This window comes from Poromitra crassiceps, assembly GCF_964638095.1.
Source record: "Poromitra crassiceps genome assembly, chromosome: 3".
Taxonomy (NCBI): domain Eukaryota; kingdom Metazoa; phylum Chordata; class Actinopteri; order Beryciformes; family Melamphaidae; genus Poromitra; species Poromitra crassiceps.
Window position 1 is genome coordinate 6,743,293 of NC_139625.1, and position 18,698 is coordinate 6,761,990.

The 18,698-nt window shown below is 45.0% G+C and overlaps 2 protein-coding genes across 4 annotated transcripts in view; one reads left to right on the top strand and one right to left on the bottom strand.

The window, feature by feature from the left end:
• Window positions 1-18,698, top strand: part of LOC310774159 (uncharacterized protein) — a 794,006-nt gene that overhangs the window by 293,352 nt on the left and 481,956 nt on the right. The window lies entirely within an intron of this gene.
• Window positions 6,455-18,698, bottom strand: part of LOC310774384 (prostaglandin F2 receptor negative regulator-like) — a 185,148-nt gene continuing 172,904 nt past the window's right edge. The window contains exons 12-15 of the mRNA XM_083634446.1: window positions 14,325-14,511; window positions 11,404-11,522; window positions 9,373-9,423; window positions 6,455-8,713 (exon numbers count right to left, since the gene is read on the bottom strand). Of these exons, the coding sequence (XP_083490572.1) occupies window positions 8,601-8,713; window positions 9,373-9,423; window positions 11,404-11,522; window positions 14,325-14,511 (470 nt within the window). The 3' untranslated portion in view covers window positions 6,455-8,600. The remainder of the gene's footprint in view (window positions 8,714-9,372; window positions 9,424-11,403; window positions 11,523-14,324; window positions 14,512-18,698) is intronic.

Sequence of the window (18,698 nt, forward strand, 5' to 3'; positions counted from 1 at the left end):
TGACCACAGACTTGGAGGGGGTTCCCCCCTCTCATCATTTCGACCACCGACTTGGCCCAGTAAGCCTTTGTTCACACCATACACCAAAGCCACGCTGAAGCTGAGCTCACACTTAACCAGTCACACAAGAACTCTCTCTTTTTCCTCAGCGCCTCTCGCCCGCCCACAACGTCCATTGACTTCAAGCCTGGCAGCTTCACGCTTGTAAAATCGCTTCAGCGCGGCTTGAGCAAGGCACGCTGGTGTGAACGGCCACACCTGTTAACAAGGACGCCGAAATTAAACTTGTGGGTTCAGCGTAGGTTGAGCGTTGCTTCGGCGTATGGTGTGAACGTGGGGTAACGCATCATGGGAGTCATTGACTGGATATATGTAGGTGGTCCGATAAATATGACTGATGTGCAAATGAATGGCATGGTGTGTAAGGACTTTCATGGTTTGGAGTTCGAACAAGTGCTCTCGTGTGTGTCCCTAGTGCGACTTTGACTAACTTAAACCTCAGACTGTCGTTATGTTCAAGACCGCTGGATGTCTGAGGGGACAAGGTCACGGGAGTCGCGTTCACCTGATTTGTGACTAGCCCTCGCCTGGTGTGCACCGCTGATTTCTGACGGGGGGAAGGAGGGGCTACCTTTCTCTTCGGGAAGTGGTTTAGCAAACATCCTTTTTTGACGGTTTGGTTGAATGGGTTTGGAAAAACAGGTTAGGATAAACAGGTTAGGAGAAACAGGTTTGGAGAAACGGGTTTGGAGAAACAGGTTAGGAGAAACAGGTTAGGAGAAACAGGTTAGGAGAAACCGGTTAGGAGAAACAGGTTTGGAGAAACGGGTTTGGAGAAACAGGTTAGGAGAAACAGGTTTGGAGAAACAGGTTTGGAGAAACAGGTTTGGAGAAACCGGTTTGGAGAAACAGGTTAGGAGAAACAGGTTTGGAGAAACGGGTTTGGAGAAACAGGTTAGGAGAAACAGGTTTGGAGAAACAGGTTAGGAGAAACAGGTTTGGAGAAACAGGTTAGGAGAAACAGGTTTGGAGAAACAGGTTTGGAGAAACAGGTTTGGAGAAACAGGTTAGGAGAAACAGGTTTGGAGAAACAGGTTAGGAGAAACAGGTTTGGAGAAACAGGTTTGGAGAAACAGGTTAGGAGAAACAGGTTAGGAGAAACAGGTTTGGAGAAACAGGTTAGGAGAAACAGGTTTGGAGAAACAGGTTTGGAGAAACAGGTTAGGAGAAACAGGTTTGGAGAAACAGGTTTGGAGAAACGGGTTTGGAGAAACAGGTTTGGAGAAACAGGTTAGGAGAAACAGGTTTGGAGAAACAGGTTTGGAGAAACAGGTTTGGAGAAACGGGTTTGGAGAAACAGGTTTGGAGAAACAGGTTAGGAGAAACAGGTTAGGAGAAACAGGTTTGGAGAAACAGGTTTGGAGAAACAGGTTTGGAGAAACAGGTTAGGAGAAACAGGTTAGGAGAAACAGGTTTGGAGAAACGGGTTTGGAGAAACAGGTTAGGAGAAACAGGTTTGGAGAAACAGGTTTGGAGAAACAGGTTAGGAGAAACAGGTTTGGAGAAACAGGTTTGGAGAAACAGGTTTGGCGCGAACCACATCCGATTCTCAGCAGATGCATTCCCACTGCAGGGCCAGCCAGGGCCACCTAGTTTGGATGAAAACAACTCTTGGTTTATTTCCACATTCAAGATCATTTTAAGAGCCATATGTGAGTAAATATTACAAACGAGGTATTTGTCTTTGAGCCGTATGCAGCGCAGCGACCACAGCAATACACAAAACAACCTCAAATTATAAATACATTATCAAGTGTAAAAGTCCTTCAAAGTGATATAATGGGGGGCGGGAAGGATCATGTCCATGTAAAATGTCCAGCAGGTCCTTTAAGTCACCTATTCCCAACCTGTGGGCCGCAAAGGTATTGCAAGTGGGCCGCCAAATCGCTTGCAAAACATTACGATCTTTGTGATTTTTTAATATGTGAATGCATTTCACCATTGTTGAATTATACCGTTATTTGTTAATTAGCCTATTGCACACAGCCCCGCACTTTTAGTTTCTGATGTGTGTGGTGCTGATGGACAGCTGCTTTCATCGTTAAAATGAGGGGGGGGGGGGGGGGGGGTATTGACAAAGTAATGATATGTGGGTCTCGATGAAGAGGCACCAGGCACATCATGATCGTCCTTAGTTTTGCCCACTTATGGTTTTGCCATGAGGTGTTGGAGGACTTTAAATAATTAATAAATATATAAATTTGATTTTAATTGTCGTGTTTCTGAAGTTCTCCAAGCCTTTGATTTAGCTGCAGCAGTAGAGATTGTGTCTCTCTTATCAGTACTGGATACTTGTCTCTCATCCCAGTATATTCTCCTCATTTTCAAGCAGCACTTTTCAAGGACAAGTTATTGTCTCCTATGTCTTATTATTATGCACATTTGTTTCCAGTCATGCTTACACATCAGAATTAATCGTTAACTCAAACTCAAAGCAATCTTGAAATCCTCCGCATTTCTGCTTGTAGCCCACATGGAGTGATACTGTGTGGCTCACATGAAGAGTGATACTGTGTGGCCCACATGGAGAGTGATACTGTGTGGCTCACATGAAGAGTGATACTGTGTGGCCCACATGAAGAGTGATACTGTGTGGCCCACATGAAGAGTGATACTGTGTGGCCCACATGAAGAGTGATACTGTGTGGATAGCAAGGAAGTGTATCTAGCTTGGCCAGCAATTTGGAGATGGACACACGGCTCAAACTCAGAGATTCCAGTAGCTGAATCAAGGACTTTTCAAGGACCTCTTTATAAATCCAACCACTTTTCTTTTTAAATTCAAGTATTTCCAGACCCGTGACAACCCTGGACTTGCCTTCTTTTGGCTAGCTTTGTTTCTGTTACTTTTTCAGTAACTAAGTAATGTAAGGTGTCAGAATTTCCAAAACAGTAATCAGATTACAGTTACTAATCCAAGTAACAGTTACTTTTTTGCCTTATTTATGCCGAAAAATAAAATAAAAACTCAGGAGAAACCATCGCTTAACACGTTCACTGCCAATGGCGAGTTGACTCGTCAAACACAATCCAACGGTTCACTGCCAATGACGAGTTGAGACGTCAAAAAAAAAATTTTTTTTTTTTTTTGACGGTGCTACGTGGATCAATGCCCCCCACGTCTCCTATAAAAATATTGGAAGTATTGAATGTGTATAATCTATTTTACCGACCAACTAAGTGGCGACAGTGCTCTCTCGACAGAGAGAAAGCCAACCAAAAACAGCCGCGGGAGGAAGCCATTCTCAAGGAAATGGCTTGGCGATTTTACAGTCATCAGTCACCAGACTCGCCCGAGAGCGGCCGCGCCAGCAGCAGCACACCGAGAGCGGAGAGCGGTGCCTGGGTGCTGGCGTGGGGGATTGCAAATTTGCATAATAGATTATGGGTGAAACACACTTTGAAACACCCGCAGAAAGGCCAGAATCGCACGCATTCCGAAAACCCAGAAACGAACGAGCCTCGTTCTCATACTGTAGGCGAAAACGCTTTCACGCTGCTGCACACGGGCGCACAACGGTGGGGGGTTCCAAAAATAGACTGGGTGGGCAGCATAAAGCCTAGAATTGCACAAAGCTTCATCAAAGCTCTCAACCGAAAATCCAAGAAACGATTGAGCCCCATCCACAGTCCACACTCGCCGACGAGGGGCCGCCAGAGAGGGAGGCTGCTCACTGCTCAGACAGGCAGGAGAAACTGGCTTGTGACAAACGCCACCAGACACGCCCACGGAGGGAGGAGTTTGAAGGAGAGGGTGTTCAGAACTATATTGTTCAGATGTCTGATCTCTCACTGATGCCAAAAATAAATGGTTAAAGTGACTGTTCTGCCTGTTTGATTGAATTTCACAAAACTGCGATTATCTCAGCTTCCTGTCTCAGACGCTGAAACCATGCTGTACTCAACGGCTAATATCTACATAACTACTAACTCTACAAACTAACTCTTTTAGACAGAGAAAGCACACATTCTATTAGTACTTTTGTGAACTTTGTGTTCACAAAGTCCAAGCAGAAAATTATCCTCGGCTCTTGTAAAATGAGCCAGAATCCTCCAAAAACGGCTTGGCAGAAGCTACCTACAGTAAAAAAAAAACGGCTGGCAGTGAATGTGTTAATTGTTTATATCATCATCATCATCATCATCATCAGTATATAAATGGGAGCTAGGGCTCTGTCTGTCTGTCCCACTGATGACGGACATCAGTGGCTATACAATTTACGTAGCCCCGCCCACTTGACCAGGTGGTGTTACAACTTCCTGTTCAAAACGCCGGCTGTTTTACTGATCAAACCTAGTCTGACTCACTGGAAGCCATCGGAGTGAGAACAGGCTGCAATTTCACATTGAGTGGCAGATGATTCTAGGCCGATAAGAGAACCAACTGCCACAGGAAGTGGAAACACAATCAGACGTTATAGGCTGGCTGACCCCTGAGTTCAAACATAAGGTGAATAATCTGGGATGGTGCATCAAATGGGGACTTTTATGCTTGAACTGTATACTGTCCCTTTCAAATAAATACATAAAATAAACTGACCATAACAATTATATCAGCATTTATAAAATCATTGACAAAATGAAGACATCTTACAAATCTATTTATTTAAAAACATCATCAAAATTGATCATACTCATCACAATAAAATGACAAAATCAAACAGACATTGAGGAAGCCTGACCCTTGCAGTGACATGTTTAGTAGTGTGTGTGTGTGTGTCTTTCGCATTAAAGGGACAGTTCACTCCAAAAACAATCCCCCCCCCCCCCCCTCTTACGGTACCTGTAGTGCTATTTATGCATTTAGATAGTTTTGGGGTGAGTAGAGCTGGTAAACCAGCCTCTCACGTGAACTCACACTTCATTTCGTTGTGCGCGACGTCTGGCCTCAAGCCCTGGGAGGGCTTTAAGCAGAAACTGCAAAGTGGAAGAGCCAATCAGCGACTGCGCTCAGTGCCCTGTGATTGACAGTGCAAGTTGGCCAATCAGGAACGCCACTAGCACTGCACTAACAAAACAATAATGGCCGCCTCCTCGCAACCGCTGAGTTTCTTGGCGGAAAATATGTTTTTGCCGTTCTCCCGAGTGGATTTGGGTTTGACTGGATCCGACGCTGATTGGCTGAAGGAGTTGTCTGTCAGGCAAGTACACCCGCCCAACCTCCGCCCACTGCAAAACACTGGGTGAAATCTTAAGGCCAGACGGTCCCGCAGAACGAAATTAAATGTGAGTTCACGTGACCCCGGCTGGTTTAGCAGGCTAGTTGTCTGCCTTCTCTTGAATACAATGAAACTGGATGGCACTCGGCTTATGGTGCTCAAAGCAAAAACAAGCAAACAAACAAAAAACATTTGAAAAACTCAACAGCAATGTCTCTTTCCAGAAATCCTGACCGGTTTACTCAAGATAATCCACAGGCCTTGTTGTGAGCAGTTTCATCTAGGAACTATTTCCTTTGGACTGAATAGCTAGCAGCTTGCGGGTGTAGTTCGGTCGAAAGAAAATAGTTCCTACATTAAACCGTTGTGACATTTTGCAGAGAAAATGTAGATTGTTAGGAGTGATGGTTGGCTTAAAAAAACTATCTGGGCTTAAAAGACTGTGATGTCATTAAGATGCGCTGGGTAACCTTGAAACACTGTGATGTCATTAACCCATTGATACCTGATGCAGCATTTGTGTGTGTATCCCTTTAAGACCGCGAACCGTGTGACGCGGTTCGCGGTCTTAAAGGGATACACACACAAATGAGGGATATACACGCAAATGCTGCATCAGGTATCAATGGGTTAAGAAGATGCGCGGGGTAACCCTGGACAAGGTTTGATGAGTGACACCATGGTCCTGGCAGTACATGCAGGAAGTAGATCTGTCACACAACTCTTTCTGTGACACATCACAGCACTCACACTATACAAAACACCAGCCCGGTCTCATTCCCAACGCGTCGTCTGTTGACGTTTTGTCAGGCCAAAGCGTGCCCTTTCTCCTCCGAAATGGACAAGGCGAACAGTGGTCACATGACGGGCACGTATCAACAGTGCCCTGTTGCGCCGGAAACCGGCAGTGTCATGTAGAAGTAGGTCGCCCTTTAACCTAACGGCAGTGTCATGTAGAGGTAGGTCGCTGGGATTGGCTGGCCCCTGAGGGTGTAGGGATGGGACTGGCTGACCCCTGAGGGTGTAGGGATGGGATTGGCTGGCCCCTGAGGGTGTAGGGATGGGATTGGCTGACCCCTGAGGGCGTAGGGATGGGATTGGCTGACCCCTGAGGGTGTAGGGATGGGATTGGCTGGCCCCTGAGGGTGTAGGGATGGGATTGGCTGGCCCCTGAGGGTGTAGGGATGGGATTGGCTGGCCCCTGAGGGTGTAGGGATGGGATTGGCTGGCCCCTGAGGGCGTAGGGATGGGATTGGCTGGCCCCTGAGGGTGTAGGGATGGGATTGGCTGGCCCCTGAGGGTGTAGGGATGGGATTGGCTGGCCCCTGAGGGCGTAGGGATGGGATTGGCTGGCCCCTGAGGGTGTAGGGATGGGATTGGCTGGCCCCTGAGGGCGTAGGGATGGGATTGGCTGGCCCCTGAGGGTGTAGGGATGGGATTGGCTGGCCCCTGAGGGCGTAGGGATGGGATTGGCTGGCCCCTGAGGGTGTAGAGATGGGATTGGCTGACCCCTGAGGGTGTAGAGATGGGATTGGCTGGCCCCTGAGGGTGTAGAGATGGGGTCGGCGGGCCTGTAGTGTCCCCGTTTTACAAGTGAGAGAGCGCGAGGGATGTCCTGCTTCTACTTTCGGTTTTACAGTAACTCTAAACCCAAACCAAGTTGCTGTGTTGCCTAAACCTAACCAACGTGCGACACGTGTTCACTTTAGTTTTTAGCGGCGGAGGAACGTAACCGGGCACGTCGGTATAGTGAGCCAAGGGGCCGACATTAGGACGCGATGGGAATAAGAACGCGATGAAAACACAAAACTAGACTCGGGCAAAATATTGGCTGAAACATTTTTGGATATTAAAAAAAACTATGAGGAGTGCTCGATGTCACTTCCAAGTGTCGATGCAGCCATTTAAACCAAGCAGACCTCAATTAGTTCAAATATTGGCAACGTACAATATGTCTCTCACACACACACACACACACACACACACACACACTGCATATATCCTTGTAAAGCTTAAAAATGTCTCATATTTCAATATCTCTCATATTAAAAAAAAAAACTAGAGTTGAAAATAAAGTAATATTGTCCATTCGTTAAGGTAGGAATACTCTGGGTTGGTAGTGCAATAGCACGTTTATTGATGTTTTTTAGGTGATTCTGTGGCACATTATGAGCTCCACTGTTCCTCCGGGATCCGTCAGATCCCGGCTGCATCCCGTTGAGCGGAAACACAGGAGGACTTCAGCAGACGTCGGCCATGTTTTATCAGGCTTACGGCTCACTAGGGACGCGACACTGGAGGGCTCCAACACGTCAAACGAAACGCCACTTTATTCACTCCGACCACCCCTTGAATTTTCTGTGGCTCCTGAAAAGAAAATTCCCCGCGGGGCAGTGACTCAAGATTCCGTGGGAATTCATAGATTTGTGCAATTTTGCGTCCTCAGGCTGAGGGATGCAGAATGGCTGCAGTAGACGGGGGAACACATTGGAGGCGAAAAACAGGGCTTTTCACACCGCACCTTAGCCCCGCGCTAAGGGATTCCGTTACGAGAATCCTCGTGAGCTATAGCCATTCACACACCCATGGCATTCTCTTAGACCAGGGTTAAGATAGCCCTGGGCTAAGAGGACTAGCGTGAGAAGCCCTCTAGTGGCCAAGTGAGCCAGTCTAGCCCAAGTGCTTCATTTTCTTATCCTCACCAGTTGCAGTGCTCAAGCATGTTCAGTGGTCCTTGATTCACATGATGTCCTTTACTTGTGCGATGGCGGCCCCACAAAAAAACAGAATAAAAAGCTAAACCTGGAGTTGATTCACAGTCTCTGATAGTGGTCTTACATGTCCCCAGTGTCACATCCTTTCAAAAGAGGGGGGATATATTGCTTGCTCGAGTCACTGGAAGCTCCACACATCTTCATAGAAGCAGAAGTCTCATAGGCTTTTTTCCCATTGGTGCGTTTAAAAATGTTTGCGTGCTCCTCCGTGGCAGCGCTGAAAAGAGTTCCGCGCAATTGGTCGGCCGGGGCATCCCGATTCCGATTCCATTTACTCCCAGCGTCCGTGGGCCGGGAACAGCCGGGTGTGGCAGAAATCATCTACAGGAGAGGGGCGTTTGGTGTGTATGTGTGTGGGGTGTCCTGTGAGCGCTGTGGGGTGTGTGTGAACCTGGGGGGTGTGTCAGTCCAGCTCCAGGTCCATGTGTTTATTACAGGAGCGCGGGGTGCGTCAGTCAATCTCCAGGTTCATGTGGTTGTTACGGGAGCGCAGGGTGTGTCAGTCCATCTCCAGGTTCATGTGTTTATTACGGGAGCACGGGGTGTGTCAGTCCATCTCCAGGTCCATGTGTTATTACGGGAGCGCGCGCGGGGAGGGGGGTGTGTGTCAGTCCATCTCCAGGTCCATGAGTTTATTACGGGAGCGGGGGGTGTGCGTCGTGTTGCGGCAGCAGCACTGGGCGCAAACCAAGCCCAGAACCAGAGAGAAGAGACCCACACCTGTAGACACAGACAACCAAGTTAAAGTCCAGATTATATCCCCGGTCATATTGCGCACGTATTTAACAGTCTATGCAAAAAAGAGAGATATATGTATGTGTGTATATGTATGTATATATATATATATATATATATATATATATATATATATATATATATATATATATATATATATATATATATATATGTGTGTGTGTGTGTGAATATATATATATGTGTGTGTGAATATATATATATGTGTGTGTGTGTATATATACTGTATATACATACTGTATATATATATACACACATATACACACACATATATGTTATTATAGGTCTAACAGTTTCCATTTACATGCATTTCATCCATCAAAGTCCTGTTTAAAGACACGTCCACTTTTCAATGGTCAAATCAAATTCCTCCCAAAGTTATGTCCCGCCTCTCTATCCTGTTTCACATGGAAATACATCACAATACGGAAGTTAGGTACTCTGGAAATGCCGTTTCATATCGACTTTAACACCATAACAGACACCATGCCACTAATATTACCACTGCTGCAATGACAACCAACGATGCTACCCAGACCTGAAAATACAGCAATTATTATAGACAGCTGCATCACATCTACTATCTCTTCTCACACATGATCATTTCTGTATTATTGTTATGTTACCTAGTGAGGCTGCTGCTCCATACAAGAGAGGCCACTTTAGGGAGTCCCATACTGTATGGGTGCAGAGAGAGAGAGAGAGAGGGAGGGAGAGAGAGATCAATTGATGTGTAACATATGAGCAAATAATACATGTATAGACAGATATACAGTACCGGTACATACATGCTAGTAATGATAATACATAACTGCACACAGACAGACCAGGGCTGAGGTCAACTGGCTTTAAATGGAATAATATCAAAAGGTTGACAGTCAACCTTCAACAGTCAACAGTCTGTAACATTCTCACTCGTTTGTTCTTCCTAATTGATGGCCTCCAATGTTACTGTGTAGGCCTCAATAAGACACGTGAAAAAAACAGCTGAATTCTGACAGTTTGTACTTCAGACGTGAAGTGTAGTTAGTAGTAGTTATGTATGAAGTGTAGTTAGTAGTAGTTATGTATGAAGTTATGTATGAAGTGTAGTTAGTAGTAGTAGTAGTTATGTATGAAGTTATGTATGAAGTGTAGTTAGTAGTAGTTATGTATGAAGTGTAGTTAGTAGTAGTTATATGTATGAAGTGTAGTTAGTAGTAGTTATGTATGAAGTGTAGTTAGTAGTAGTTATGTATGAAGTGTAGTTAGTAGTAGTTATATGTATGAAGTGTAGTTAGTAGTAGTTATGTATGAAGTGTAGTTAGTAGTAGTTATGTATGAAGTGTAGTTAGTAGTAGTTATGTATGAAGTGTAGTTAGTAGTAGTTATGTATGAAGTGTGGTTAGTAGTAGTTATGTATGAAGTTATGTATGAAGTGTAGTTAGTAGCAGTTATGTATGAAGTGTAGTTAGTAGTAGTTATGTATGAAGTTATGTATGAAGTGTAGTTAGTAGTAGTTATGTATGAAGTGTAGTTAGTAGTAGTTATGTATGAAGTTATGTATGAAGTGTAGTTAGTAGTAGTTATGTATGAAGTGTAGTTAGTAGTAGTTATGTATGAAGTGTAGTTAGTAGTAGTTATGTATGAAGTGTAGTTAGTAGTAGTTATGTATGAAGTGTAGTTAGTAGTAGTTATGTATGAAGTGTAGTTAGTAGTAGTTATGTATGAAGTTATGTATGAAGTGTAGTTAGTAGTAGTTATGTATGAAGTGTAGTTAGTAGTAGTTATGTATGAAGTGTAGTTAGTAGTAGTTATGTATGAAGTTATGTATGAAGTGTAGTTAGTAGTAGTTATGTATGAAGTGTAGTTAGTAGTAGTTATGTATGAAGTGTAGTTAGTAGTAGTTATGTATGAAGTTATGTATGAAGTGTAGTTAGTAGTAGTTATGTATGAAGTGTAGTTAGTAGTAGTTATGTATGAAGTTATGTATGAAGTGTAGTTAGTAGTAGTTATGTATGAAGTGTAGTTAGTAGTATTTATGTATGAAGTGTAGTTAGTAGTAGTTATGTATGAAGTGTAGTTAGTAGTAGTTATGTATGAAGTTATGTATGAAGTGTAGTTAGTAGTAGTTATGTATGAAGTGTAGTTAGTAGTAGTTATGTATGAAGTGTAGTTAGTAGTAGTTATGTATGAAGTTATGTATGAAGTGTAGTTAGTAGTAGTTATGTATGAAGTGTAGTTAGTAGTAGTTATGTATGAAGTTATGTATGAAGTGTAGTTAGTAGTAGTTATGTATGAAGTGTAGTTAGTAGTAGTTATGTATGAAGTGTAGTTAGTAGTAGTTATGTATGAAGTTATGTATGAAGTGTAGTTAGTAGTAGTTATGCGAGACCATGTTTAATGTGTGCAGATTTAATTTCACCTCCAAAAGCAACATGTCCTACGAATTCTCATTTTTTGTAAGGAGGAAATGGTGAAATTGGACAGTATAGTATCCCGAACAGAAATATGAATTTATTCTGATCCCATGTTTCCCAGAGTTAAAATATCCAACTGATTTTCTACAAAAAGCCTATTTTTCTAATCTAATCTTCTGTACAAGTTTGTTTGCATCCCTGCTACTTTGCATTTCTCCTTTGGCCAGAAGTGATCACTGGACGTCAAGTCCTCCTCACCAGCGAAGCGGACAGTGAGGAAGACTCGTGATGAGGTCAGCTGTCCAGCTTGAGTCCAGGCTCCTGTTGAGGCCGACAGATACCAGGGAGTCGCAGCACAATGGTACTCCCCACTGTCACTGGAAACACAGCACATATAAAACACATAACAAGACCTTGTTACTGACGGAGGATACAGGTTAGAAGAACTAGAAATAGCCGCCTGGCGTTTTCTGCCTCCACTAGGGCTGGCACGGATCACGGATAATCCGTGACCCGTACGGATCAGCCCCCGTGGTTCGGAACGCGGTTCGGAAAGTCAATGGTCCGCGGACCCCCCCCCCCCCCCCTTTCGTTTCATTTAACGTTTAACGTTAGTGTATGAGAACGCCTGCAGCGCAGCCAGACACAGACAGGCATCATGGCAAGCACAAGTGAGCTTCCTCATCCCTTGTCGCCGCTGTAAAGTCTCTCTGAAGGCTGTGGCTAGTGGCTACTAAAGACAACAAACTTATTTCAACACCTCTGAAAAAGCACAGGAATGCGAGCAGCGTGTTGCGGGCTGCACAAGATAACGAGAGCCACAACACACACACACGCGCACACGTTTCACGAACACATTATCACCGGACGGTGAAATGTTGCCTTGGACACATAACAACAAAACAACACGTGGGGCCACCGAGTAGCTTAACGTAGCATCAACGTTATGTTTCCAGACTCGCCCGGTCTGGTCTGTACCCGTGTCATGTGACTATGTTAGCAAGCAACAGCCAGGAAGTTAGGCGCAGTGCCACCTAAAACAGGAAGTTGGGTTGTTCTGCCTTCAGAGTAAAAGCATAAATTGTGTCATGAGAAAAAAATATTTTTTGAGCTGTGCAGGGCAACAAATGGTTAGAGAAGTATAATAGTATTCAAATTTCAAATCGAAAATCTAATTTTGAGAGAAAAAAATCTGATATAGCCTATATATATTTTTTTTGCTGATCCGAAAAATCTGTGATCCGTGGCTCAAAATCAGTCACGCGATCCGATCCGTGGGTTTTCTGATCCGTGCCAGCCCTAGCCTCCACCAACAAGTCAAGTTGCAGTCTACATCCATGTCTGTCCAGAGACTCATGCTGGCCCGAGCCCATCGGGCTGGGTCGGGTTCCGTCGGGCTGGGTCGGGTTCCGTCGGGCTCGGGCTGAAACAGAACTCTAAGCCATGTGTGCGTGTAAGCATGGAAGAAACGTAGTTGCCACTGCGCCAACTCCGCAAAAATTCGATCTAAATAGTAGCCGTCAGACTGAGGCCAGTAGCCAGAGATTTTAACCAGCTAGCGGGACTTGGGGAACCCCCTGTGTGAATATCAACTAGCCAACAGATATCAAAGCTGGTGGGCTTTGTGGAAAGAGCATGACTGGAACTGGTTGACCGTTATATCAAACTGGTCATTCAGTGTTGTTTTATTGCCACATAACTAAAGTAGCTCGCAGCTAACAGCTAGCTAATGCCAGAGGCTAACGCCAGCTATTTAATGTAACTCCATATTATGTAATATCTGAATACCATACGTCAGTCGGTAGACAACCATAATGTCTGACGTCATCATTAGGGGTGTCAAAAATAAACGATTATAAGATGCATCGCGATGCGGACGTGCACGATTCTGCATCGATTCACAAATGTCAAAAATCGATTATAAAAAAAATAAAATAATAATAATATATATATATATCGCTGCTGTCGTTCCAGGACCTCGAATCTCCAAAACAGAAACTTTTCAGGAAGTAAAAAAAACCTGTTTGCTCTTAAACTACTGAACCAAATGTCGTCAAAGTTGGCACATGTCTTAATTATAGTTAGTTTCCCGCTGAATGTGTCATTACTTTATAAATATCTGACCTGGATAAGCTCAAATAATGTTGTTTATATTATCAGTCCGACTTGGAAGCGCTTTCTCATGGCCAGTCAAGCGGGAGGCAGCCGCATCCTCATGCACGAGCCCCCAAGCTCCAGGCCGCGGGCGCGCGCGTAGGAGCAGCAGGATTGCCCCTCGCCTCTCATGGCCGATTTGGGGCTTTCGCATGGGGTGAGAAATAGTCTGACATAACGTAACGTTAACGTTACTTTATTCTCGTCAGAAAGCACTCCGATTTGCATGTTAAAACAAGTTTGCAGCCTAGGAATAACTGGAAAACATTTGATTGATATATTAACGTCAGAGGAAGCCAGGATGAGTCAAAACGATATGAGAAATACACAGCGCGTCTGCCGTGTGTCTTTTCCGGGTTTAGTGTCCTGCGTGGGGGGGTACACACGGAGGTAGGGGGGGGATTTCGAGGTTTGACTGACAGATTGAGGGCGAATGGCGTTACGAGATTTACTCACAAGCTCGTTTTAATGCTTTTCCATTGGTTGCATTTGTTAAAAACCACACAGAGACGTGAAGGGTGACCAATGGCATTGATTCATGACAAAAAGTAAGAAAGTGAAAAAAGTGACATTCGAGGTCCTGGCCCGACACCGACGATATATATATATATATATATATATATATATATATATATATATATATATATATATATATATATATATATATATTTTATAATCGAATGAAATATAATGGAAGTACATGCAGTTGTTTATTTGGATCATAATACAATGCAATTCCAAATGCACTTTTATTTTAAAAGTAGCCACACAGTGAGAAAAAAGAGAGCGAGAAAAAATAAATCATGTATTGGGGGGAAAAAAGTGATGCATCGATTTAAGATGCATCGAGACGCATCGATAATCGTAATCAAATCGAATCGTAGCCCTCTGAGTCGTAATCGAATCGTGAGGCCAGTGAAGTTTCACAGCCCTAGTCATCATCACCCGTTTTTACCAACAGTTTATCACACACACACACACACACACACACACACACACACACACACACACACACACCTACCTACCTGTCCTGAGTGCCGTGGATGCTCAGCATGTATGTGTGTGTGTCTTTGCGTTCTATCGAGATGTCGCTGGACGAGTTGCGAGCGTCTTTCCTCACGACGCCGAAGCGGTCCACGCTGGCCAGCTGGGACACGCTGTCTCCACCCCGCAGCCTGGTGACAAACCAGCGCACCTCATAGGCCAGGGCATCTGAGAGGGAGAGAGAGGGAGAGATAATTGTTTGTTTCATATTTCTTCATATAACTTACAGTACACGTATATGCATGTTGGTTATCATTTCATAGTGCATATATATCAAATTTTAGAAAACGGCTCTCTCAAATCAAGCAATCTGATTGGCTGTACTGGCTTCCCTGGCTGCACCACACCTGTCTGTCTGTGAGCTCCCTGGCTGCACCACACCAGTCTGTCTGTGAGCTCCCTGGCTGTACCACACCAGTCTGTCTGTAGGCTCCCTGGCTGTACCACACCTGTCTGTCTGTGAGCTCCCTGGCTGTACCACACCTGTCTGTCTGTGAGCTCCCTGGCTGCACCACACCAGTCTGTCTGTAGGCTCCCTGGCTGCACCACACCAGTCTGTCTGTGAGCTGCCTGGCTGTACCACACCAGTCTGTCTGTGAGCTCCCTGGCTGCACCACACCTGTCTGTCTGTGAGCTCCCTGGCTGTACCACACCTGTCTGTCTGTAGGCTCCATTGCTGTACCACACCAGTCTGTCTGTGAGCTGCCTGGCTGTACCACACCAGTCTGTCTGTGAGCTCCCTGGCTGCACCACACCAGTCTGTCTGTGAGCTCCCTGGCTGTACCACACCTGTCTGTCTGTGAGCTCCCTGGCTGTACCACACCAGTCTGTCTGTGAGCTCCCTGGCTGTACCACACCAGTCTGTCTGTGAGCTCCCTGGCTGTACCACACCAGTCTCATGGAATATCGGATTTGGGACAGCATTAACTCATTCATGGCCAGTTTAGGACTGCCAATATTTAGCACAGGCCAAAGATTTTCATAATTGTTGGTCATCTTTCAAGACCCACAGTAAATTATCTATTAGCACCAAAGTGCTTTGCAATACCTCAAAATGAAGATGTACGTCTCTGGGTTCACCAGGGAAAAAAAAGTGAGCTTTTAGCATGTTCTGTACTCTACTTATAGCCATTTATATACACCCTGTTTTCACCCAAAAGGTCTCCCTGAGAAAATAAACAGGAGAAAAGGCAATTTTTGTAAAAGGGCACAATCTCAGGCAGAACTCGCTCTCAATTCTTTTATTTTGAACTGTATTGACATCAGACATGTAAATATTATTCGTTAGGACACAAATGACAAAAAAAAAAAATATATATATACACATGAAGTGCTTTTTTTTTACATTCAACAATACAGTTTACTCGGTGTGAGTGAGTGTGCAGACAGACACACAGACAGACAGACAGACAGACAGACAGACAGACAGACAGACAGACAGACAGACAGACACACACACACACACACACACACACGATCCCCCTTTTAGATTTCTAACCCCACATAGGATAAGCAATAACCACGCCCTGTGGCGCTGGGATTGGCCAGGAGCAACACTGGAGGGCACGCAGCCCAGCGATTTCATGAACCAACTGAATAGCTCTTGAGAACGGACAGCGGGCTGCTGTGACTGCCGCTTCTGCCTTGTTAGCTGTTTGTGTGTTTATTTTGTTTTGTTCTGGTCCACCCGTCCTCGTCCATGTCTCCCTGTCGTATCCTCCCTGCTATTTGATCGTTCCCGTTTTCCCCTCGGCTATTCAACACGTCCTCACCGCCCTCGCAAACTGATCGATCATTTCCTCATTCCTCCGATGATCAAACACATCTCTTGATTACTTTCTCCCGGCTGGCACAGAGGAAGGCGACTCCAGCTCGTGCAGCGCGCCGCGGGGCGTTTCAATGGCGTTTCTCCTGTCTGCACAAGGAAGCGTTACCCGTTTTCTGCTTTTCCTCCTGCTCAATTTCAAAACAACAGCTGCGGTATGTGTTTGTTCACGTGTTGTCTTAGATGCTAGGGACCTGATACTATGTCAGAGGCTGGGGAAGTGTTTGAACTACGCGCTGCAGTAATAAAAACAAAAACACGTCAAACACGTCATTGGCCCTCTGGGCTATTCCTGATAACACGTCAAAGACGGCTTTGGCCCTGAATGAGTTAAAAAGTGGAACTTTGGAAACTTGGAAGTGAGGTTACTTCTGTTATATTGTTAAATGGCGCAAAACGCCAATTGTTGAGTAAAAAAGTAAAAAAGAGGTTTATTTTCCTCTCGGTCTGCCTGTTTGAATCGTGAAAATACAACAAGAAGATGATAGTGCTGCATTAGGCGTATTGTATTAGGTAATAAGTGCCCGCTATTAACATTTGTGCATATTAATTAATTGCCTGCACATATTAATTAATCGTTCGCGCATATCATAATCAAACGACCAAACTCATGGCCAGATGCATCGATTTCCTCTTGCATGGTGAAAATGTAACAAGGTGAGAGGGTTGCATTATTATATATTTGAGAGATCATTTTTGTGGGGAGAAATACATTGAAAACGGGTCAGACATGTTGTCAACCTGGCTGTAAAAATCCCCTTTTCCAGCATTCAACGTTACCAGTGACCACTATTTGGCAGGGCGGCAGCCACCTTTTTAACACATTCACTGCCAGCCGTTTTTTTTTTTTTACTGTAGGTAGCTTCTGCCAGAGGGTTTTTTTGAGGATTCTGGCTGAGGATTATTTTCTGCTTGGACTTTGTGAACACAAAGTTCACAAAAGTACTAATAGAATGTGTGCTTTCTCTGTCTAAAAGAGTTAGTTTGTAGAGTTAGTAGTTATGTAGATATTAGCCGTTGAGTACAGCATGGTTTCAGCGTCTGAGACTGAAAGCTGAGATAATCGCAGTTTTGTGAAATTCAATCAAACATCAAATCGAACAGTCACTTTAACCATTTATTTTTGGCATCAGTGAGAGATCAGACATCTAAACAATATAGTTCTGAACGCCCTCTCCTTCAAACTCCTCCCTCCGTGGGCGTGTCTGGTGGCTTTCAGCAGCGTTTGTCACAAGCGAGTTTCTACTGCCTGTCTGAGCAGTGAGCAGCCTCCCTCCCTGGCGGCCCCCTCGTCGACTAGTGTGGATGGGGCTCACTCGTTTCTTGGGTTTGAGAGCTTTGATGAAGCTTTGTGCGATTCTAGGCTTTATGCTGCGTGTTTCAAAGTGTGTTTTCCACCCAGTCTATTTTTGGAACCCCCCACCGTTGTGCGCCCGTGTGCACCAGCGTGAAAGCGTTTTCGCCTACAGTATGAGAATGAGGCTCGTTCGTTTCTGGGTTTTCGGTTGAGCTCAGCTGGAATGAAGCTGTGTGCGATTCTGCGCTTTCTGCTGGTGTTTCAAAGTGTGTTTCACCCATAATCTATTATGCAAATTTGCAATCCCCCACCGCCAGCTCCCAGCGCGATAATGCGCGAAAGCGAAAGCGTTTTCGCCAATCCATTTTACAGTATGAGAGAATGGTTTCCTCGCGCGTTCCCCTGCAGTTTTGGCTCTGCTGTTTCTAGTCTGGAGAGCACTGTCGCCACTTAGTGGGTCGGTGGAATGGGTTGTACACGTTCGGTGGCTCCAATATTTTTATAGGAGACGTGGGGGGCGTTGATCCACGTCCCACCGTCAATTTTTTTTTTTTTTTTTTAAGACGAGATATCTCGTCATTGGCAGTCAACCGTTGGATTTTGTAAGACGAGATATCTCGTCAATGGCAGTGAACGTGTTAATATATCGCAAAAAGGCTCACTGTTTTGTTTTTGGCACATTGCCAGCCCATGTTTTCCAACCTGTTTCTAAGGAGTGGGGCGTTGCTTTGACTTTCTATTGGCTCATTTCCACCACATTTTACAGCCCTGCACAGCTCGTCACCAGTCGGCTCTACTCATTTCGGCCCGATGGATGTTCTGCTTCGACCGCCGATCATCTGCCCCCGCCCACCCCCGGTCGTCATAGCGACCGCATATCTGTCCTTCGCTTATAGCCGAAGTAGGCTACAACATAACATTACAATTAAATCCATCCACAGAACTTTTAAACTGTTTATGAAATACTGGTGCCTCTAAATGACCTACATGGCAAATGTGACAATCGGCCAGGAGATGCATGCGCTGCGCTGCGCGGGGACGGGAGAGGCGCTACAGACAAGAGTGTGACGCCTCTACCCCGGTGGCCTCTCACCAGGCAAGACCTTCACCAAACACCCGCCTGCGGCCTAGCGGAGCGCTGCACAGGAGCTTCCTGAGCAGCTGACTTTTTTCACACTCAAAACAATTGAAACCACCGCCAAGATTTTATTTCACCAGAGGCGAAGGCAGCAA